The 23,996-nt window shown below is 52.6% G+C and overlaps 1 protein-coding gene across 1 annotated transcript; it reads left to right on the top strand.

Moving 5' to 3' along the window:
* Positions 1–17,746: 17,746 nt before the first annotated feature.
* On the top strand, positions 17,747–21,992 carry PCGF1 (polycomb group ring finger 1). Its single transcript, XM_056855645.1, has 9 exons — positions 17,747–17,845; positions 19,254–19,359; positions 20,420–20,572; positions 20,764–20,835; positions 21,000–21,105; positions 21,375–21,408; positions 21,572–21,658; positions 21,767–21,847; positions 21,945–21,992. The coding sequence occupies exons 1-9, from the start codon at positions 17,747–17,749 to the stop codon at positions 21,990–21,992; spliced, it is 786 nt and encodes a 261-aa protein (XP_056711623.1).
* The last annotated feature ends 2,004 nt before the right edge of the window (positions 21,993–23,996 follow it).

Here is a 23,996-nt window from a genome sequence, read left to right on the forward strand (position 1 = left end):
AAATCAAATGCATAATTATAGGATGGGGGAGACTTGTTTGAGCAGTAGTGTGTGTAAAAGGATCTTGGGGTCTTAGTAGACCAAACAATGAACATCAGTCAGCAGTGTGATGCTGTAACTAAAAAGGCAAATGCGGTCTTGGGCTGCATCAACAGAAGTATAGTGTCCAGATCACGCAAAGTGATGGTATCGCTTTACTCTGCTCTGGTTAGACCTCAACTAGAGTACTGTGTTCAGTTTTCGGCACCGCAATTTTAAAAAGATGTAGACAAGCTGGAACGTGTCCAGAGGAGGGCAACAAAGATGGTGAGGGGTCTGGAGACCAAGTCCTGTGAGGAAAGGTTGAAGGAGCTGGGTGTGTTTAGCCTGAAGAGGAGAAGACTGAGAGGGGATATGATAACCATGTTCAAGTACTTGAAGGGCTGTCATAGAGAGGAGGGTGCCGAGTTGTTTTCTGTTGCTCAAGAAGGTCGGACCACAACCAATGTGTTGTAATTAAATCAAAAGAGTTTCCGTCTAGACATTAGGAAGAATTTTCTAATAGTTAGAGCGGTTCCTCAGTGGAACAGGCTTCCTCGGGAGGTGGTGGGCTCTCCTTCCCTGGAGGTTTTTAAGAAGAGGTTAGATGGCCATCTGTCAGCAATGCTGATTCTGTGACCTTAGGCAGATGATGAGAGGGAGGGCATCTTGGCCATCTTCTGGACACTAGGGGTGTGGATGGGGGAGGTAGTTGTGAATTTCCTGCCTTGTGCAGGGGGTTGGACTTGATGGCCCTGGTGGTCCCTTCCAACTGTATGATTCTATGATTCCACCCCCTGACCCCCACAAGGCAAGCTGTGGCAGCCAGGCCAGCTGTCGTGCAGACACAGGGCGCTGTGGAGTCCCCGAGGCCAGCAGAGTGGGGGCAGCCCTGTCAGTCACTGCCCTGTCGCCTCCCCACAACACCGCCAAGGAATGCTGAGGCGCAGTTGCTGAGGCGCTGACAGCCCAAAGGCAGAAAGGGGGATAACGAAGGGAGTTGCAGCCTAGGATTGGCATGAGGGTAGTGCACCTTGCCAGAATTGTTGTTACTCTTTAAGGTGCTACTGGACTCTTGCTCTTTTCTACCATTGTGAGAGTGTGTTAGTGGGAGGGAAGAGTCCGGGGGAGGACATTATAGAATCATGGAAGGGACCATCAGGGTCATCTAGTCCAACCCCGGAGAACTGCGCATGCGGGAAGGAATTTAGCAGCCCTTCTCTACCCCCTCCAAGGAGAAAGCAATTAAATAGCCCTTAAATGGTGAAAGTTTGATTGGAAAGACAACTATTTGTTGTAAGAAAAGTTCAACATCACTGGGAAGAAAATTTATGGTGAGTGAACTGTTGCTCGGACTGTGAGTTGTTGTTTTTCGGCTTATCAGCAGAAGAGGTGGAGGAGGAGTAAGAAAAATGGCCACCAAAAAGGACATTAAAGATATGTCGGCTATTGCGGGCCTGGAGAAAAGCTTAAAAAAGGATTATAATGATTTATACGCTGAAGTTAAAAAAACAAACACTGAACTGCTAAAGTTTAAAGAGACAGTCAAAGCGAATGAGAGAAGATCAAAAACCAACAAGAAGAAAATAGCAGAATTAACAAGTAGGCTGGCTGCTTTAAATGACAGACAGAAACGAAGAAATCTTTGTTTTCAGGACTTTACTGAAAAAGTGAATGCACAGGAATTGGAACAAACGTTCGTAACTTGGCTCCAGGATCTGGGGGTCCAAATTCAGCCTAACGATTTGGAAAGAATTCACAGGGCATTGAGGCCAGGCCCCCCAGTGGGAGCAAACCCACGTGAAGTAATAGTTGCCTTTGCCAGGGAAAAAATGCAGGAGTCTGTGTATAAAGCCTTGAGAAAAATCAAAGACCTGAAATTCAACGAGAATAAAATTGTAGTTCGACAGGACTTTTCAACGAAGACATTGCAGCTGAGAGCAGTAATGAAACCATATGCCCAAAAGCTGTTTGATAATGGAATAATGCTGTCCTGGGCCTATCCAGCAGTGATTCTGGTGTATAAAGATGGAGTCCTGCACCGAGCAAAGAACCCAACAGAGGCTTTAAAAATGCTGGAGAAGTTTGGCATAAATGCAGGCAACTTGGAACAGGAGTCCAGGGAATCAATGGAATTACAGAGTGAGGAGGAAGAAGATGAAGAAGAGGAGGAGGAGGAGAAGGACCCAGGACCCAGCCAGACTCAAAGCAGAGCCAAGAGACCCAGACAAGGCAAAACAACGGATTGAAGTACAAGTATGTTTGGGGGGGAAAAAGAGCTACATTGATAAATTGGAACTATGGAGTGCAAACAGAGATAAGCCGAAGAAGAATAAAGAAGAAGAAGAAGGAAGATATTAAACTGTTTAAGTGAAACTAATTGTTGACCTTTTGACAAGTAATTACATGGGGCTTAACAAGAATGGAAAAATGTTGTTAAGGGGGGGCATAAGGGGGGAACGCAGATCTCCATTGAGAAAGAAGATGGGAAGGGGTGAAAACCCCTGGTATTTTCAACATCTTCTGAGGGAAGGGGGGTGGGGAGGGGGGGAGGGGAGGGGTCGGAGGGAGGGAGGGAGGGAGGGAGGGGGGAAGGGGAGAGGACCAACAAAGGGAAAAAAAAGAGGGACCATGGGCACACCTTAATTTTAAAACTAATAAGGAATGGTAGAGTCAATTAAGTTACTTTCTTTGAATGTAAATGGCTTGGCCTCAAATGTAAAAAGGTATAGACTGAAAAATATACTACAGAAACAAGGGATAAACATATTATGTATCCAGGAAACACATAAAGATAAAAAGGATGCAAAACCTTTGTTAAATATACCCAGATGGCAGACCACAGTGGAGGCAAGGGGAACGAGGAAATCCAGAGGAGTAGCAATACTAACTCATGACAGTATGAGTATAGAGATAATGGAGCAGATAATTGATAGGGAAAGTAGATATGTATTCTTGAAATTTAAAATGAATAGAGAAAAGTTTACAATAGTAAATATATACGCACCAAATAAAGGACAGAGAAAATTTATTGAAGGAATTTTTAGAAAACTACAGAAATTTCAAGAAGGACACTTAATCTTAGCAGGAGACTTTAATCTGGACCTACATGAATGTAATAAAATAAATTTAAATAATGGGAAAATACAGGATGTTTTCAAAGTGGTTGGGGGAGACTGTCAGCCCACATACTTCTCTAAAAGGCATAAAAAATTTACCCAAATAGATTATGATTCACGACAAGTGGGTGCGTGGGATGAAGCTATTAGGAAATGGGTATATGGAGGAAAGAAGGCAAGAGTAATGAAGAAAATTATTTATGCGCCTCAGGAGGAATTGGGATGGGGTCTTCCACAATTACAACAGTATTATGAAGCATTTCATTTAAAAGCATTGATGGAGATTGAGGGAGCTGAAAATATGAAATGGATAAGAGTAGAGAATGAATTAAATCAAGGTATGGGGAAATATGGGATATTTACAGAAAATTTAAATAAAGCTTTACAATTAACCAAGGGCCCAAGACGGGCAGTATTGAGTGTTTGGAATAAATGGGAAATGAAGTGGATGAACAAACAATCAAGATGGACCCCCATAGTCTGTGTGAAAGAAAGTGTCATAGATGGTAACTTAGGGTTAAAAATGAAAAATAAGGGTTATTATAGAGTGAAGGACATATTAGATCAGCAAGGAAATTTGAAACCTTTTCAGAGAGTATTAGATGAAGTGGGCCAAAGACATTGGCTGGGACTGAGGGGACTATATGAAGCAGTAAAACAAGGAAGATGGGGAGAATGTATGAAAAGAGAGGACGATGAATTGGAAGAGTTAATAAAGAGTGAAGCATATATTAGAAAAAGATTAGCAAGGAAAATATACAGAATGATGATAAGAGATAAAGAATTTATGATTAGAATAATATAGGCAAAATGGGCAAAAGAAACCACAATATCAACACAAATGGTGAATAAAATGATGAAGGATATTAAAATGTTGAAGATGGATAGATATAAAGAGTTGGAAAGGAAAATAATGCTGAAGTGGTACAGAACACCGGTCCAAATAGCACATATGATCAAAGGAATGAGACCGAATTGTTGGCATTGTAACGCAAAAGAGGGGTGGTTCTCACATTTGTGGTGGGAGTGCCCAAGGGTAATAGAATTTTGGAACAAAATACTTAGTAAAATTAGAGAATTGTTTAAGATTAGACTTCAAGTAACTGTAGACCTGGTGTTTATGGGAATAATGGGTTGTGAGAAGGTAGAAAAGAGTGAACAAGAGATGTTTAAAGCTATGATATTAGCGGCTCACGCAGTTATAGCTTTTGGATGGAAAGATAAAACAAAGTGGACTATGGACAGGTGGAATAATTATGTGTTTGAATATGTGCAAACAGATGTATTGGGATACTTAAAACAACAGACGATGGGAGAAACAGAAGAAATGGAACTGAAGACTAAGTGGAACCCATACATTAATTGGGTGAAAAGAGGAGAAGCCAACGAAGAGACTTTAGTAAAACTAAAAAGGCTATGCTCATGGCTGAAAATATGAAAATATGATATTATGGATTGGTCAGTGGGGGAAGGGAAAGGGGGGGAAAGGGGGAAATTTGTATTGGAAGAAGGAAAGTGTAAATTGTAAGTATAAAGGTATGGAGATGTAAAATGACCTCCAATGCAATAAAAAATTTATTTTAAAAAAATCTAGTCCAACCCCCTGCACAATGCAGGAAATTCACAACTCACTCCCCCACACACCCCCAGTGGCCCCCTACTCCATGCCCAGAAGATGGCTAAGGTGCCCTCCCTCTCATGAACTGCCTAAGGTCATAGAATCAGCATTGCTGACAGACAGCTATCCAGCATCTGCTTAAAAAACCTCCAGGGAAGGAGAGCTTACCACCTCCCGAGGAAACCTGTTCCACTTAGGAACCGCTCTAACAGTTAGAAAATTCTTCCTAATGTCTAGATGGAAACTCTTTTGATTTATTGGTTCTCGTAGGTTATCCGGGCTGTGTAACCGTGGTCTTGGTATTTTCTTTCCTGACGTTTCGCCAGCAGCTGTGGCCGGCATCTTCAGAGGAGTAATTCTGAAGGACAGTGTCTCTCAGTGTCAAGTGTGTAGGAAGAGTAATATATCGACAGAAAGGGGTTGGGTTTGAGCTGAATCATTGTCCTGCAAAAAGTAACAAAGGTAATGTGCTAACCATTGTCCTGTAAGTATCAAGATAATGTGCTAATGAGGGTGTGGTATGTTAATATGGAACCATTGTATCCTGAAGTGATCTGTTAATGTGTGAAATCCAAAGCTAATCTGCATGGCTATTGTGGACTGTAGTCTTTGTTAGTCTGGAGGTTTTCAGGGCAGGAAGCCAAGCCTTACTCATTCTTAAACTCTCTTCTTTTCTGTTAAAGTTGTGCTGATGTTTATGAATTTCAATGGCTTCTCTGTGCAATCTGACAAAATAGTTGGTAGAATTGTCCAGTCTTTCAGTGTCTTGGAATAAGACCCTGTGTCCTGTTTGTGTCAGTCCATGTTCAGCCACTGCTGATTTCTCAGGTTGGCCAAGTCTGCAGTATCTTTCATGTCCTTTTATCCTTGTTTGTATGCTGCGTTTTGTTGTCCTGATGTAAACTTGTCCACAGCTGCAAGGTATACGATATACTTCTGCAGAGGTGAGGGGGTCTCTTTTGTCTTTTGCTGATCGTAGCATTTGTTGTATTTTCTTGGTGGGTTTAAACACTGTTTGTAGGTTATGTTTTTTCAAAAGTTTCTCCATCCTATCAGTGACTCCATATTAACAGTGGTTCCATATTAACATACCACACCCTCATTAGCACATTATCTTGATACTTACAGGACAATGGTTAGCACATTACCTTTGTTACTTTTTGCAGGACAATGATTCAGCTCAAACCCAACCCCTTTCTGACTATATATTACTCTTCCTACACACTTGACACTGAGAGACACTGTCCTTCAGTGTTACTCCTCTGAAGATGCCGGCCACAGCTGCTGGCGAAACGTCAGGAAAGAAAATACCAAGACCACGGTCACACAGCCCGGATAACCTACGAGAACCAATGAACTCTGACCGTGAAAGCCTTCGACAACCTTTTGATTTAATTTCAACCCACTGGTTCTGGTCCGACCTTCTGGGGCAACAGAAAACACAGCACTGCAGAAATGCCTGGGCTGTTTTCTGCCTCTTAGGAGTTGTGTATTTCTGGAGGACTCTCTGCTCTGCACTTGCACAGAAGGGGCCGTGTGTCCAGCACGGCAAACAACCAAACTCCAGCAGCCACATCTGAAAGGGTCAAAGTGCACCACTTTGTGTAAAAGCCAAACTGTTCCAAGAAAATGCAGAAAATACCCCAACAAAGAGAAATCTTCCTGCACCTTAAGTCTATTTTTAAAAGGTTTTTGTGGGTTCAGATTGCACTTTGTTACATGAATGAAGGTGCTGAGGTGGGGGGGGTGGACAGTGGATTAAAATGCCATCCAATCCCAGACTGCTCTATGCAACACTAACAAATACACCAGAAGAGCACAATGACACCTGGCAACAGTGGCCACAGGGGATAACAAGGCAGCCTTCTTAGGATGCTGAGCAATTTTAGTCCACCGCTTCTCTTTGAGCTTGGTTTCTGTTGTATCTCAAAGTGGCCACATGAGGGCAGCACTTGCACGAGTTCAGCAAAAGACGCAGCTCTTCAAAGCACAGAAAGATTCCCTCTGTCTGCTGCAACAGAAGAATGGGGAATCCCTCCGCCTTCTGGGATTAGCTGCATATCTGAGGCGCAGGCAGACCAAAAGCAGGCCGCTGCCCCAAGCGCCCATCTCTGGACTGAACTCTTTGCTGGCCGCACAACTGCCTGCTGCGTAGAAACAAAACGTCCAGTTTCTCATTGTACCTCTGCAATGAAAAGGGCTAGAGGCTTACTTTTGAAATGAAAGCTGGGAAGTCGGAGGAACATGGCAATTTATCATTATAACACTGCTGTGCTATAGGACGATAGCAATTCCTTAAAAAAAAAAAAGCCAAGCAATCTGGTGGCACGGCACCTCACAGGGTTATTGTAAGAATAAAACTGAAGGCAGGAGAACGTTGTAATCCATTTTGGATTACCATTGGAGAGAAAGCAGTGGTATGAAACTTGTTAAAAATCTAACGTTGGCTACAGTTTGCAAAAATAAATAAATAAAGGATTGCTATTTCATATGCAGATGAATCTGCCTTACACTGAATCAGACCCCCCTCGGTCCATCAAGATCAGACTTGTCTGCTCAGACTGGCACCTGCTCTCCAGGGTCTTGGGCAGAGAAAGGTCTTTCACATCACCTGCTACCCAACCCTTTTAGCTGGAGATGCCGGGGATTGAACCAGAGACCTTCTGTGTGCCAAGCAGATGCTCTTCCATTGAGCCACAGCATCTTATTGTTGCTTCATTGGGTATTCCTGCAATTACACAGTTGGCCAGAGGAGCGAGCTGGTGCGGGCCCCTAGTTTTAAATATATGCTAATAGGGTCTGAACTGGCTGAGACCAAGATCTTAGAGGTTGTAGTGGAAAGCCCAATAAAAAGGTTGACTCGGCGTCTGGCGGCAGCTGCCTAGGCCAGCTTCATGCTGAGGGTTATTGGAATTTCAGTTAGATGACTACACTTCATGTCACCCTGACTCGGTCTACCTACAGAAATTGTATCTTGCTGGGATTAAAACAACTTGCTGTTGGGCTCGGTTCACAGTGCTGGTGGTCACCTCAGGTGTGTGCTGAATGGCTCGTCATACATCTTCCATCTGCTCTCACCCCCTTTCTCTGAGATCCTTAGTGGAGACCTTGTTTCGAGTCTTTAAGAACATAAGAAAAGCCGTGCTGGATCAGACCAAGGCCCAACAAGTCCAGCAGTCTGTTCACACAGTGGCCAACCAGGTGCCTCTAGGAAGCCCCCAAACAAGACGAGTGCAGCAGCACCACCCTGCCTGTGTTCCACAACACCCCATATAATAGGCCTGCTCCTCTGATCCTGGAGAGAATAGGTATGCAGCATGACCAGTATTCATTTTAACTAGTAGCCATGAATACCCCTTTCCTCCATGAATATGTCCACTCCTCTCTTCTAGCCTTCCAAGTTGGCAGCCATCACCACATTTTGGGGCAGAGAGTTCCGCAATTTAACTACGCGTTGTGTGAAAAAATACTTCCTTTTATCTGCTTTGAATCTCTCACCCTCCAGCTTCAACAGATGACCCTGCGTTCTACTATTATGGAAGAGGGAGAAAAACTTCTCCCTGTCCACTCTCTCCAAACGATGCATAATTTTATAGACCTCTATCATGTCTCCCCTCAGCTGCCTTGTTTCCAAGCTAAACAGCCCTAAGCGTTTTAACCGCTCCTCATAGGGCAGTTGCTCTAAGTCCCCTAATCCTTTTGGTTGCTCTTTTCTGCACCTTCTCAAGCTCTGTAATATCCTTTTTTAGGTGTGTAAGCTCCTGACCCTTCGAACCAGAAATCACCACAGAGTCGTACAGAATCCAATCAGATGGCTTTTACTGGTCAAAAAGGCAATACAGTGCATACAGGGAACTATGGCAGCTATGGGAGTCTTACTAAGCGAACGATAATATAAGGCAGTAAATGGCGGGAGATTATACCCCATCAGCATACACAAACAGAGTCAACTTTCCCAAGAGCAGTGTTCCCAGGCCTTGGTATGTGTGGTCGGCCTTGAGGCTAGACAGTACAGTACTAACACAGAAACAATACTGAAACCGAGATAGCAGCCTGACATCCTGCTCCCCTTAAGGCCCCCTCCCAATCGGTAAGGGGGATGGCCTGTCCGGGTAGGCAGTGTGAAAGGCATCGGTTAGTTTGGGGGCGGAGACATCTCGTGCACGAACCCATTCGTCGTAGGCAGGGGGGAAGTGCTTCCACCGGACCAAATACTGTAGGTTTCCATGGTGAACACGGGAGTCAAGAATTTTGGAGACTTCGAAGTGCTCTTCCCCCCCCACCATAATGGGCTGTTCGGGGGGCGGATCGGGATGCCATTGCGGAGAGGCCGTATGGGGCTTCAGGAGGCTAATGTGGAAAACGGGATGCACACGCCTCAGGGTTTTCGGGAGAGCTAATTCCACCGTGACAGGATTTATGACCCGTGTGATCGGGAATGGGCCAATGAATTTAGCATTGAGTTTAAGGCACGGACGGGTGGAACGTAGGTTTTTGGTGGAAAGATAGACTAGTTTACCTACTCGCAGTTCCCCCCCGGGGGAACGGTGTTTATCAGCTTGTGCTTTGTATTTGCGCTTGGCTCGGTCGAGATTGTTAATGAGCCAAGGCCAAGTGGTACGGAGGGTGTGTGCCCAGGAAGCAATGTCAGGATCTCCCTCCCCCTCCACAGTGCTTGTGGGAGTAACAGGACCGAAATCTTGCCCATACACTGCATAAAATGGGCTAAAACCTGTAGATTGATGTACAGCATTATTGTAGGCATATTCTGCAAAAGGCAACATTTCTACCCAGTTATCTTGGTGGTAGTTAACATAACAGCGTAAATAACATTCAAGGACAGCATTTACACGTTCAGTTTGACCATCGGTTTGGGGATGGTATGCAGTAGACAATCCTTGTTCTACCCCCACCAACTTGAGAAATGCTTTCCAAAACTTGGAAACAAAGCCACTGCCGCGGTCACAGATTATTTTGCGCGGAAACGAATGTAATTTGAAGATATGTGTCACGAAGAGGCGGGCCAGTTTTTGAGCAGAGGGGATTCCTGCGCATGGAACCAAATGGATTTGTTTGGAAAACAAGTCGGTAACAACCCATAATACAGTTTTTCCCCCGCTGAGAGGGAGATCAGTCATAAAGTCCATAGCAATCACTTCCCACGGTCTGTTGGGTGTTTCTAGAGGTTGCAGTAGTCCCGGGGGTTTGCCTTGTGAGCGTTTCATTGTAGCGCAAACAGGGCAGCTACGAATAAAAGAGTCAACATCGGAACGCATTCCCCCCCACCAAAATTGTCGGCGCAATAAGTGGAGAGTTTTTAGGAATCCAAAGTGTCCAGCTGTTTTGACTCCATGAGCTAAGTGTAAAACGTCTTTGCGAAGTGCCTTGGGTACGTACAATTTAGAGTCTTTGTACCATGAGCCCCCTTGTTCCATTATCCCAGGGGGTAGGGTGTGAGTGGAGCGTTCAGAAAGGCAGTGGTCCCGAAGGGTATTTAAAAAGGATTCGGAGATGGGAATCTTGGTGGGACCCCCCCCCCCGGCTATAGTAGTTTTAGGAGTAGTGATGGGGGTAGAGCTTACGTGCGGTGGTGTGCAGGTCGTAGGCGGTAGGGCAGCCGGTGGGGATGGAGGATCGGGATCGTCGGTTTGTTGCTGATGCGAGGGCGGTTGGGTAGCCACTCGGGTTGGAGGCGCTGGAGAACTGGATCTGGGATGCTGTCGCTGAGATCGAGTTTGCACGGCCAGTACAGGAAGGGCTCCCCTTTGCGTAGGGGTGAACAGAGAGTCAGTCGGTCTCTCGAGTTTTACTGGGTATTGTGGCAACCGGGAGAGGGCATCTGCGAGAACGTTTTGCTTCCCAGGAACATGCTTTAGGACGAAACGAAACTGAGCAAAGAATTCAGCCCAACGTTGTTGTTTCGCTGATAGTTTATGGGACCCTGTGAGGGCAGCTAGATTCTTGTGATCGGTCCAAACCTCGAAGGGGATATTGGACCCCTCTAAGAATTGCCTCCACAGAGTTAGGGCATGGTGAACGGCCGCTGCCTCTTTTTCCCAAATGGGCCAGTTCAATTGTGCGTGCGCAAACTTCCTCGAAAAGTAAGCGCAGGGGTGAAGAAGGCCATCCGGACCTTTCTGGAGAAGGGCCCCTCCCATAGCTACATCGGAGGCATCGACTTGTACAACGAACATTTGGTTTGGGTCCGGGTGCTGTAATACAGGTTCGGATGTGAAGAGGCGTTTGAGAGCTACAAACGCAGCTTGGCATTGATCAGTCCACAGGATTTTTGCGGAAGGTAAGGTAGCCGTGTTTGCTTTCCCTTTGGTTTTTAGTAAATCAGTAATGGGTAGGGCCACTTGTGCGAAGTTAGGAATGAACCCTCGATAGAAGTTTGCAAACCCCAAAAACTGTTGCACTTGTTTGCGGTTAGTGGGGGGAGTCCAATCGAGAACGGCTTGGACTTTGACAGGGTCCATGCGAAGACCTTGGTGGGAGATTATGTATCCTAAGAATGTGAGCTGGCTTTGATGAAACTCGCATTTAGCCAGTTTGGCAAAGAGTTGGTGGTCGCGCAGGCGCTGCAGAACTTCTCGGACTAGAGTTACATGCTCTTCCATGGTTTTTGAATAAATAAGAATGTCGTCTAAATAAACCACCACCCCGCGATATAGCAAGTCATGAAGGATTTCGTTGATGAGTTGCATAAAGACCCCCGGGGCCCCTTTTAATCCGAACGGCATCACGAGGAATTCATACATACCGAAACAGCTAGAAAAGGCAGTGAGGTGCTCATCTCCTTCACGGATGCGAACTCGGTAGTAGGCTTCCACCAAGTCTAGTTTGGAGAATACCCTGCCCTCCTGTAATTGTCCCAAAATATCAGAAATTAATGGGATAGGATAGGCGTTGGTTTGGGTAACCGCATTGAGTTTTCGGAAGTCAATGCACAAACGAAGGTCGCCCTCCTTTTTTCGGACAAAAAACGCGGGGGCCGAGTTCGGGGCATTCGATGGGCGAATGAACCCTCTGGCGAGGTTTTTGTCAAGGAAGTCTCGGAGAACAGTGCGCTCGGAAGTGCTCATAGGGTAAATTTTGCTTTTGGTTAATGTGCAGTCCTTGACCACTTTAATTGTACAGTCCGAGGCTCGGTGGGGGGGTAAGGTGTCACATTCTTTAAGGTCGAAGACATCCACGAAGTCTCGATAGACGTTAGGTAGGATTGGAAGTGCTGGGACATCGGAGGCCAATGCTGGGACGGGTGGATATAACAGTGCAAAGTTCTGCCGGTGCTGATCGCACATAGGACTGGCGAAGGAGATAGTGTTTGATTCCCAGTTAATGCTGGGACTGTGTCCTTTAATCCAGTTAATACCTAAGACCACTTCAAAACGGATAGGGGCTATAGTGAAGTCTATTTGCTCCCAGTGGGAGCCAATTCCCATTGCCACTCCTATGGTGCGGTGATCAACTGGACCTCCCTGGAAATGGCTTCCGTCCATTTGGGCAAACTGGACAGGGGCGGGTAAAGCCTCAGAGTCGGCTCTGAGTGCAGCAAAAGTGGCTTCGCTTATGAGAGTGCGACAGCAACCGGAGTCAATTAGTGCTTTGACGGGTAGTTGTGGGCCACCGTTAAGGTGTTGTAAAACTGCATCCACGTAGACGGTGGAGTCTACTTCTTTGATTTTGGTAGGAGCATTCGGTTTGATAGGAGGATCTTGAGAGGTCTGTGGAGACGCTCCATTCACCACAGACCGGAGCCGTTTTTTGACAAGTCGAGGGGAGATTCCAGGTTTAAGGCTGGAGAATTCCAAGGATTTTCCTCATCCGAAGAGGGAAAGTTGTCCCCCAATGGGGCACTTGTAATCCGAGACCCGGCGGGGTCGTTGGTAGTAGGCAGGGAGGCTGGGTCCCCGGCATGGAGTGCAGAGGGTGTGGGTCTTCCCGGAGCTGCGCTGCGGGTGGCCGCGGTGCCTCTGCGTGGTGGACGACCTCGGGCGCGGGTTGTCGTGCTGGGACGAAATAATTCCTGGCGGCGCGGGCAAACGGCTGCAAAGTGGCCCATTTCTCCGCAAGTAAGACAGGCACCCCTCTGAAATCGGGCTTCACGTTCCTGGGGCGGACGTGGAGGATTTCGTGGGACGAGCAGTGGTGCCCTGGGTTGAGGCTTTTGGGTGCCTTTTTCCTTGTGCTTTTGACGGACGAGAGAAATAAAGCGTCGGCGGCTTTCCACTTCCTCGGCCAGTAGGATCCAGTCTTCGAGGGTATCGGGATCGCCCCGCATGTAAGACCAGTTCAGAATGTCAGGATGCAGGGCTTCCCTGAAATGATGGATCAGGGTAGTCTCGGGCCAACCTACAATTTTACTTGCCAGTCGTTGAAATTCATCGGCAAATTCTCGAACTGTAGCAGAGCCTTGTTTTAATTGTAAGAGTTCCGTTTTGGCTCTCTCCCCCAGGAAGGGGTCCTCAAACCTCCTTCTCAGGGCAGTCATGAAGTTGTTGAGGGAACGAATAGCACGAGAGCGGGTGTCAAACTGGAGGACCATCCAGTCAGCCGCTTTACCTGTCAGAAGGGAAGCTACATAACGCACCCGGCTATCTTCCGTGGGGAAAAGTTGTCCTTGTTCTCGCATATAACTGTCCACTTGATGCAAGAAACAAGGCAAAGTCTCGAGAGATCCGTCGTACGTAGTCCTCAATTTGAGTTGCTTCCAAGGGCCGGGCGCAGGTTGGCCCGGTTGCACGGGTGGTCCGGGCGGAGGAACAACAGGAGCTCCAGGAGGCAAGGGTGGAGCAGGCACATTAGCGGGTGGTTGGGGTGGCTGTACGGGTACCCCCTGACCCGGTATCGGAACGGGCTGTCTCTGAGCTATCAGGGTTTGTTGTAATTGCCTGTTCTCCTGAAGCATACGTTCCATTAGTTCCTGGAGTTGATCAACACGGTCGGAGAGCTCCCGATTCTGGGCTCGTAAGAGATGAACCTCCTCACTTGGGCCACCAGTAAGATGAGGTTTACTGGTCCGGAAGCTTGAGGCCCATTGAGAGCTATCCCCATATAGATCCTCGTCTTCAGACTCTCCTGAGTCTCGACGTCGGTCAGCCAAACGGCGTGCGCGTTGGGTCGCGCGCGACGGGACAAACGCCGGGGAAAAAGACAGACCTGATAGCCCTTGTACATTGTCCTTGGGGCGCGTGTCTACGTTCACCCGATCCCTAATCCTTGCTGCAGCCGCCCTGGCTGCTTCCGCAGCTTCTCTCTCTCTTGCAACCTTAGCCGCTTCGGCGGCTTGCTGATCCGCAAGAACTTTGGCGTTCTCAAGTCTTAGGGCAGCCTCTGCCGTAATGCGCGGCAAAAGTTCTGTCTCCAGGAGTGAGAGTATGGGGTCGGGTTCCCCGCCCAGCAGAGGTTGTACTCGAACCGCCAGTGCGGGTGCCTCGGCTCCAAAAGTCGAGGTCAAAACTTGAGCCAAGGTGGCTACCGGGGTGTCTTTGTACATTCCACAAGGAGAAGAGCGGTGCTAATAGCGACTCGCTTGGCCTCAGCCTGACAACTGGCTGCATCCGGGATCAGGGAAAAACCCTCCGGCGGGGCTCCCGCCATGGTAGAAAAAGTTTCTCGAGAAATAAGATTATCCAAAAGTCCAGTTAATATTTGTAAATCCTCAGTTGCCAACCGGGCATCGTCCAGTAATTGATCCAAGTCTTGAAGATCTAAACGAGTATCAGTATCCTCCGACGTCAACATCCAGAGAGTCCCTTTAAGAGATTGCCACTGTTCCTGTACCAGTCCCCTCAAGCAGCAAACCTCTAGGGTAGTCCTGAAGAGTTCAGCGACTATGTCCTGTAACAGGGTGGGATCCTTCCGAGAGGAATCCAGGATAATAGGTCACTCGGAGAGCTTCTCAGCTCCCATCCAAGCGGCAGGCGAACCCTCCTGGGCTCCAGCCTGACTAGTAGTACAATAAAGAAGGAGAGATAGCTGCCATAATGTAAGCTCCTGACCCTTCGAACCAGAAATCACCACAGAGTCGTACAGAATCCAATCAGATGGCTTTTACTGGTCAAAAAGGCAATACAGTGCATACAGGGAACTATGGCAGCTATGGGAGTCTTACTAAGCGAACGATAATATAAGGCAGTAAATGGCGGGAGATTATACCCCATCAGCATACACAAACCGAGTCAACTTTCCCAAGAGCAGTGTTCCCAGGCCTTGGTATGTGTGGTCGGCCTTGAGGCTAGACAGTACAGTACTAACACAGAAACAATACTGAAACCGAGATAGCAGCCTGACAGGTGACCAGAACTGTACACTTTCTTTTTTCAAAGGTGAGGTGCAGAACAGTAGAGGAGTGCTCCGGCTTCGGAAAGCCCCCCCCCCCGGCCAACCTGGTTCCAGATGCAGACGGTCTCCTCCTCTCTCAGGCTTTTAAGCAACCAAGTTCTGTCCAGCTGTTTTGCTCTGCTTTTCGGTGGTTTGATTACTGGTCTTTTTGATTTGTTTTTAAGTGCTGTTGATTTATTGCTGTTTTTCTCTGTTGCTAAAGCCCCCATTATGAGCCCCGTGGCACAGAGTGGTAAGCTGCTGTACTGCAGTCCAAGCTCTGCTCACGACCCGAGTTCAATCCCAATGGATGTTGGTTTCAGGTAGCCTGCTCAAGGTTGACTCAGCCTTCCATCCTTCCGAGGTTGGTGAAATGAGTACCCAGCTTGCTGGGGGTAAAGGGAAGATGACTGGGGAAGTCAATGGCAAACCACCCCGTAAAACAAAGTGCCTTGGAAATGTCGGGATGTGACGTCGCCCCATGGGTCAGGAATGACCCGGTGCTTGCACAGGGGACCTTTACCTTAAAGCCACCATTATACTTTATATGTTTTAATTTTTAAAAAATTGAATTTCTAGCATGTAGCGCTTTTGGGTTGTTTTAACCTGTTTGCTGCTATCATAAGAACACAAGAAAGGCCCTGCTGGATCAGACCAAGGCCCATCCAGTCCAGCAGTCTGTTCACACAGCGGCCAACCAGGTGCCTTTAGGAAGCCACAAACAAGACGACTGCAGCAGCACCAACCTGCCTGTGTTCCACCGCACCCAAAATAATAGGCATGCTCCTCCGATACTAGAGAGAATAGGTATGCTGCATGACTAGTAGCCCCTGGGGCTCGTCTGTTTGCTGTGATTACTTCCCATTGTGGCTTAAAACTAAAGGTTTTCCTCACTCCAGCGAGAGTACGGCGGCTTCCGAAAAACAGGGTGGGGACTCAAACACCCCCGTACTCTGCACGGTATGCTTATCACAGTTGAAAGTGCTCTTCCTCCTCCCTTCATGCTTCCCTCCCCGGGAGGGTCAGCAAGCGAGACAGCATTTTTCAGTCACACACAGGACACAATAGGAAAGGGAATTTGGAGAGGGGTTTTTTTGCACAACAAGCAGCACGTCTACAAAACAGGGCATAACATTCAACCGTCTCTCATCCACGCGAAGGGTTACCACCCGCCTTTCTCTCCCCCCCCCTTCCCGTGCCCAAGTTTCACGTATTCACCGGGACCACGAAGATGCTTCCCCCGAGCTTGGTGGCTCCAACCTCCTTTGTGCAGCCATTCAGCAGCTGTTCCCTGGGTCTGCCTCTCAGGGGGGAAAGGGCCAGAGTCCAGGAGCACCTTCAAGACTCACACAAATATTTTCTGGTAGGGTGTGAGCTTTCGTGAGCCACAGCTCACTTCTTCAGATACGAAAGCTCCTACCCTACCAGAAAGTATTTGTGTGAGTCTTGAAGGTGCTCCTGGACTCTGGCCCTTTTCGACTACTGCAGACAGACTAACACGGCGACCCACTGGGGATGATCTCCGGGGAAAGAGTGGGTTCCCTCCCACACAAAGGGTTGGGTGTGCCCTGGGAGCCACAATTACCCACCCCGGTTTTTCCAGGGACCTGCAGCCTCAAAGCTGGCGACGCTACCCGGCGAGCCAGTCTCCCTACGGGCACTTTCCGAGGCCGGCCCCCGGACCGTCCCGCGTGTGACGGGCGCCAAATGATGTGCTGCCCACCCCACCCCCCGTTCACATAGAGCCCAATTTATCTGGCTATTGCCGCAATAATAAAATCATCATAGAGCCCAACGGAGTCCATGAGGCCCGGAGGCTGGGTGGAGCGCCACGGCCTGCTTTCTTGGCCGAGGATTGAGCCCCGGGCGACCTCCGAAGCAGACGGATGAGCTCTGCCTTCTGCTCCCGTCGGGGGGGGGGGGGAGCGGGGCCGAGCCCCCCACGTCCCGGCCGCATTGGGGGCAGCTGTGGGCGCTGCAGCGGGACGGCGCTTCTGCCCCGCCTGGGCGCTCACTGGGGCGTCGGGGCAGGGAGGCACGGGACGGGACGGGGAAGCGGGGGGGGGGGGCGTGGGCGTACTTGCTGAAGGAAGGGGGGGTGGGGGCTGCTGACGAGCGGCTTCTGTGGGTCTGCGTGCAGCCCGCGTGTCGGAATGAGGTGACTCAGTCGCGACACGGATGGCCACGAATCCCCCTCTCCTCCGCGAAGACGCCCCCTCCCCTCTCCCAGCCCCGGGCGGGCCGCAGCGGGGGGGTGGGGGGCTGGGAGGCTTCCGATGGGTCCGCAGGTGCAGCGCCGTCCTTGGGAACTCAGCGCGCGCGCCCCGTCTGGGCTCCGGGGCGCCTCGAAGGGGCGGGCAGCCATGGGCGCATCGCCCCCGCCCCCGCCCCCCCGGGGCCCTGCAGCCCAGCCCGTGGCGGAGGGGGCGGGGCTGCGCCTCTGCCGCCCCCCTGCCCCCCCTGCCCCCCCCGGCAGGCTCGGCGTGGGCCCGCCTTCCCCAGCGCCCCGGAGCCTCCGCCGGCCAAGGGGACTACAACTCCCGCGCTGCCCCGCGCGGCCCCCCGCCGGACCCGCGGCCGCCCCAGCCCCGGGGCACGACGGGAGCTGTAGTCGCCGCGCCGCTCACCTGCGCGCCCGGAAGCGGGGGGGGGGGTCTGCAGCAAGATGGCGTCTCCGCCTCCCGCGGGGGGCCCGATGGCGCTGGCCATGCGGCTCCGCAACCAGCTCCAGGCCGTCTACAAGATGGACCCGCTCCGCAACGAGGTGAGGCCGGGCGGGGGGCGGGGGGGGCGGCCACGCATGCGCGCCAGGGGCCCCTCCAGGCCCGCACAGGAGCGCGCGGGGGGTCCTGCTCCGGCCGGCGGGGGCCGTGTTGCCGGGGGGGGGGCGTGCTGGAAGTTGGGCGGGGGCGGGCCCCCCCCCCGGGTGGGCTGGGAGAGCCTGGCCGCCCCCGGCCCCGGCGGGAAGGGGAGGTCGGGTTCCCCCCCCTCCGGTCACGCAGCAGCCCTCTCCCCCCCCCGGGGAGCCTTTTTTGCGCGGGGGGGGGGAAATTGGCGTCCGAGTCGCGCGTGCCTTCGGGGGTCTCTGAATCCCCATGTCTCAAAGCCGGGCTCCGGTCCCTTGCCTGGCAGAGCGATGCCGTTCCGCTTCTACCTCCGCAAGGAAAGGGGCCAGAGATCCACCGCCACGTGCCCATGAAGCCCTATGCGCTGCCCCTCGGGCAAGAACAGCCCCGGAGGCAGGGGAGCTGGGGGGCAGCCGGCCCACACCAACCCCCGTGGGGCTGCGCCGGGTCGGCGGCTGCGGGGGCCCCGGGCTGCAGCAGAGCCGAGTCGCTGTCCTTCCCCTGGAGTAAGCCTTGCTGGCATCTCTGGCTCCCCGGCAGCCACTGGGGGGCTGTGTTTTCCAGCCCAGTCTTGGGGTGGGGCACTTGGCCCCCCCCCCTCCACCCTTTTTTGGGCACAAAATGGACTGCACGTGTTTCGGTTTTTGTCCTCCTTGCTGCTCGGGAAGAGGGATGGCTGCTGTCCCCATTGTACAGACAGGGGAAAAGAGGCGGGAGGCCACTGGTCCAGCTCCTGCCTGGTCAGGCCCCACCAAACCTCAGTGGCGGGGGGGGGGGTGTCCAGACCCACCCCTGCCTTGAGGCCAAGTTGCCTACATTCCCCCCCCCCTCGCCCCAAACTGCCTCGGTGGGTGCAGCTGAATGTTGCCGCCCAGCCCTGAGCATCACCTCAGGGGAATTGGGGGACTGAACGGCAGCCCCTCCTGGCGCACTGGGGGTGGGTGGGTTTCACCTCATGCTCATCTTTCAAGCAGGCGAAAAACGAAGGAAACTGTGGCACAAGCGCAGCTCAGGGGGCAGGCCCAGGAACAAAGTATATATGGGGGGGGGGCAGCCCTGCAAAAGGAACAGAGATGCTGCCGACTCTGTGCCGTTCTAGTCCCAGGGGCTGCCCGCAGACAGGCTCTATGGAGACCGTGGGATTCGAACACAGCTCTCTGGGCTGGGTTTCAGGCACGCAGGGAGGAAGGCAAGTGTTCATCAGAGAGGCCGGAGGCAGCTTCCCTCCGAGGCCCCCTTCCCTGCTGGCCTCTGGGTGCCCCGGGGGTGGGGTGGGGGGAGGCTTCCCCTCGGGAGCACCCCCCTGGAGTCTGTCTCTGTCTGCAGGAGGAGGTGAAAGTGAAGATGAAGGAGCTGAACGAGCACATCGTCTGCTTCCTCTGCGCCGGATACTTCATCGATGCCACCACCATCACGGAATGCCTGCACACTTGTGAGTGGCGCGGCCGGCCGGCGGGGGTGGGGGGAGGGAGGGAAGCTACCCTATGCGAGGCTCCATGATTGGTCAGAGGCGTGGGGGGGTGGCCCTCTGCGTCCTAGCACTATGGGGCCGTGCTGAAAACACAAAGGCTGGGGAAGTAGCCAGGGCCGCAGGCAGCCACCAGAGCCCCTCCAAAGCCAAAGCCTTTCCACTCCGGCTCCAGGTGCCCCAATCAGTGTGGAAGACTGAGTCGATTCCCAGGTCTGACCTCCCTGCGGTGGCTCCTGGCTGGCTGGCATCTTGCTACTTAGAGAAATTGGCAAGCGTAACGTCATGAAATCCACCTGAAAACTAAAGGTCCTCAGATCAAAGTGTTTAACAGGGACTGAAATGAGCAGAGGTTCTGGGTGCCCAAACCCCATGGAGACCTAAAAGCACAACGGTGCCAGCCACGGTGCCCTTCTGTGCCTGCTGCCAAAGGCAAGGCTGGCTCTCAGAGAAGCGCAGCCATTGGGGGGTCGCGCTCTGGGCCCCCCTCTCAGAGGAGTATCAGTAGAGCCTGGCTGAACCCGCCTAGTCACTTGAGCACGGGCTGCTGCCTTCGAGTGGCTCTGACCCCGGGCCCCTGCGAGTCAGGGGGCCGCCTGTTCGGAGCAGCAGTGGCTCTCTGGGTCGGAGGCAGAGACGTCTTTCCCATCCCCCTATTACCTGGCCCTATTAACTGGAGATGCTATTGGGGTTGAACCCGGAGCCTTCTGCATGCCAAGCAGAGGCTCTGTCCCTGAGCTGCGGCCCCCTCCCATTTCCCAGGGTAGCTTGCCAGATGCTTGGTGGCCCAAAGCAGGAGGCCAGCGCCTACCCCAGCCCTTCTGGGGCACAGGCCGTGAAAGGCCTGCCCCTCGTGAACCACTCTGATCCCCTGGGGGAGCTGTGCTGGCCAGCAGCCAGCGCCACGCCCTCTGGTAACACGCCTCGTGTGGAGAAGCACTCTTTTGGGTCTGACCTCGTGGGAGGCGGGGGGCTGGTGTCTGGGCAAGAGGTGCGGGGGCTGACGGGGGCCTCTCCCTGGCAGTTTGCAAGAGCTGTATCGTGAAGTACCTGCAGACCAGCAAGTACTGCCCCTTGTGCAGCACCAAGATCCACGAGACGCAGCCCCTCCTCAACCTCAAGCTGGACCGCGTGATGCAAGACATCGTCTACAAGTTGGTGCCTGGGCTGCAGGAGAGTAAGTGTCGGGGGAGGTGGGGGGGAGGCTCCCCCCCACTGGGAGAGGCTCTCTTGGGCCGCCGGGAGCCCAAGGGCAAGAACGAGCCCACCCGCCCAGGCTACAAGTCCCTCCCCCAGAGCGGGGTGAGGCTGCCCTCCCGGATGGGGCTGGCCCCGCCCCCTGCGCCTCTGACTGTCTGCCTTCTGCAGGTGAGGAGAGGCGGATCCGGGAGTTCTGCCAGTCCCGAGGCCTGGAGCGGGTCACCCAGCCCAGCAACGAAGGTGTGATTTGGACTCTGTCCCCGCACCCCCGGGAAGGATGGAGCCTGAATTACGGGCTTGTGGGGGGGGGGAGGGAGGAGATGCTGCTGGAGAGCCCCACCCCCTGGCCCTTGGCCTCGGAGCAGGGTGGCCGACCCGCCCCTAACGCTCCGTCTCACCCCCAGACCCCATCTCCCACCGCTTGGGGCTGCCATGTACTGACTTTGACCACTCCCGTGCTCACTACTACCGCTTCGATGAACATGTCTCGCTGTGCCTGGAGAAGCAGGGGTCAGTATGACAGGGGCAGGGAGGGCAGCCGCCCCCGTGTCCCCCCCCCCAGCCCACTTCTTCTTAGTCAGGTTCTGTGAGCCCTGAAAGTGGAGGGAGCTACTGCAGGGGGAGGCGAGGGGCAACTGTTGGGATTGTGCTGAGGGAGGCTGGGAGGAAGCTCCCGGGGTCGTCTTTTTCCCAGGGGGCTGGGTGGAGGGGTCTCTTGGGGTCTGGGCCCACTCCCTACCTGCTCCCATCTGCTGACCCTCCCCCCTCTCTTCTTGCAGCTCTGGGAAAGAGAAGAACCGGCACGTCCTTCAGGTAGCCCAGACTGGTGGGGGGAGGGGAGGGGGCCTGCGTGGGGAAGCGGGGGCCCTGCAGAGGGCCCCCCGGCCTGGCCCTTCCCAGGAGGAAGCGGAGGGGTGGGGGTGGCTCAGGGGCACCCGTGGGCCAGCAGCCTCTGCTTTTCCTTCCCTCCCCACAGCACAAGTACGTCCGCTGTTCGGTCCGGGCCCAGATCCGCCACCTCCGCCGGGTCCTGTGTGGCCGCTTGGAGCTGGCCCTGCCCCACGTGAGTGAGACCGCGGTCTGGGAGGGGCTGGGGAGGGTAATGGGAGGGGGTCGCCGTGGTGCCCCAGCAGTGCTGCCAAGGGTGACCCCCCCACACACACCTCCTCAGGTGCTGGTGCTCTTCGGCAATGAGGTGCTCCCGGACCACCTGACACTGAAGCAGCTCTGGCTCTCCCGCTGGTATGGCAAGGTGAGCCGGGAGGAAGGAGGGGGTAGGGGGAGGAGGGTAGGGGGCTGGCGGTGTTTTCAGAGCGGGGCCGACCCTGACCCCTCTGCTTGCTTTGCAGCCCGCCCCACTGCTGCTGCACTACAGCGTGAAGGAGAAGAGGAGGTAGAGGGGGGGCCCAGGGACAGAGCGACACCCTCCGCCGCCCCGCCCCGCCCCCCGCACTGGACCTTTAATTTAAGCCTCCCTTTGCTTCAATATGAATTTATTTTTGGAATAAAATAATGGAAAACCACCACTTCTTGCAGCATGGCCTCAGGGGATGGAAACACCCCCTCCACACACACACACACCCTCCCCACCCATGCAGAAGACCCATCCGTTCCCCCTCAGGGAAGGAGAGGGCTGCAGTTCCCCAGACTGTCCAGCAGGTGGCAGCCACGCTCCCATTTCCCAGTCTGGTTTGGGGAGGGGGCTCTGCCTGGAGGAAGCTGGCGGCGTCTCCCCCCCCCCCCATTCCTGTGCAGTGATTTAATGCCCTGGCAGCTCAGTCACGTTTACCCAGCAGCAGCAGTTGCCGCGCTGGCTCGGCAGATTAATCTCCGTCAGCCCCCCTCCTCCCCTTTGGATGTCAGGATTCCAATGAGCAAATAATGATCGCTGTCATCCCCCACCCTCCCCCCACTTTCCCCTCACTAGAGATAATGAGTGATAATTCAGTCATGAGCCCTGTGATTTTGTTTGTGTGTGTGTGGGGGGGGAGAGCCCCTGGCACACAGCCAATTAGGAGCTTTTGTTGTGGCCAATGGGGTGGCCATCTGGGCAGCTGTCAGAACATGGGGAGGAGAGAGATGCCTGCAGCCCCCTCTGCTCTGAAGGGGACCTTGTAGCCCCTGCTCTGGCTGGCTGTGTTGCAGCACAGCTGGGCAGAGTCTGACTGGGAAGCCACCTTCACCTTCTGGCACAGCTGATTCCTGGAAAGGGTGGCTGTGATTTTGGGATTCCTTGACAAATGGGAGGGGGGCTCTGGCTCCTCACCCCACCTTGAGACGGGGGGTGCTATTTTCCTTGGCTCCCCCTGTTTGTTGACTTCTAGGAGCCCACCTTTCTAACTGAGGCTTCTGGTGGATTAAAAATACAGCAAGCAGGTCAATCAGGAAGTGCAAAACATCCAATAAGCAATGCAATACGACTATAACTCCAGAATTAGAAAATATTGTGAAACACACACACCAGCCCTGTCTTTGCATGGGTTACGGAGATGATAATGCAGCTAAAGCAAGGGTGGTGCAATAAAAATTGCAATATACCAGTGGTTCTCAGCCAGCGGGATGCAGGCATAATCCTGGTGGGATGCAGGGTTTTTGTAACCATTGCTAAAGAATTTGTGCTTCCTCCAGTCCTGTGTTGCATGCTAACTCCTGCCAACCCTATCTGCTGCCTGTTATCCATCTGTGCCCTTCTTTACGGCTGGGTAAAGGGCCAGGGGCGCTCTTATTGTTCCTCATAACCCGCCCACCAACTAGTGTCTTTGATGTGCCTCTTCCTGCCCACCAGGGACTATATGTTGTGCTGCTGCAGTTTTTTTATGTTCTTGTAACTTATATATGCAAAGTATAATCACCAAATGCCAGTAAACATAAATGTTGCTGGCTTTTTGTTCCTGTGATGCTGGGACCCAGGTTTTTTGACAGAGCGGTTGGGGGCGAGCGATACGCAAGAGGTGGGGAAGCTGGGCCGCAGACGCCAGTCTATTATAAAAGGGACCTCCTGAGATGCCCCCCCACACACACACTGCGCAGCCAGCCTGATCCCTTGACACAAACGCAGAAGTAGAAAACGATGCACTGAAGGCCAGGGTGGCGCATCCAGCAACCACGGCAAGAGACCGGTGGTTCTCAGCCGGGTGCCACAACCACGGGTGGGGATGAATGGGTGGGGGCCGATCTGGTTCGTGACGTTTCCACGTTCGTGGCCTTCCTCGCTGAGGCTCACATCAGGCCAGGCAGCTAACGCAGACCCCTCGGCAGGGAGGCACCTCACAGGTGAGCAGAAAAGGAGTCGTGGTCCTGCTGCTGGTGGGTCGGTCCAAGGCCACAAAGGGCTTTGTAGGGGCCGGGCAGAACCTTGGACTGAAGCCGGCGACTGCCAGGGGAGCAATCGTGCAACGGGT

This window comes from Euleptes europaea, chromosome 9 (assembly GCF_029931775.1).
Source record: "Euleptes europaea isolate rEulEur1 chromosome 9, rEulEur1.hap1, whole genome shotgun sequence".
Classification (NCBI taxonomy): domain Eukaryota; kingdom Metazoa; phylum Chordata; class Lepidosauria; order Squamata; family Sphaerodactylidae; genus Euleptes; species Euleptes europaea.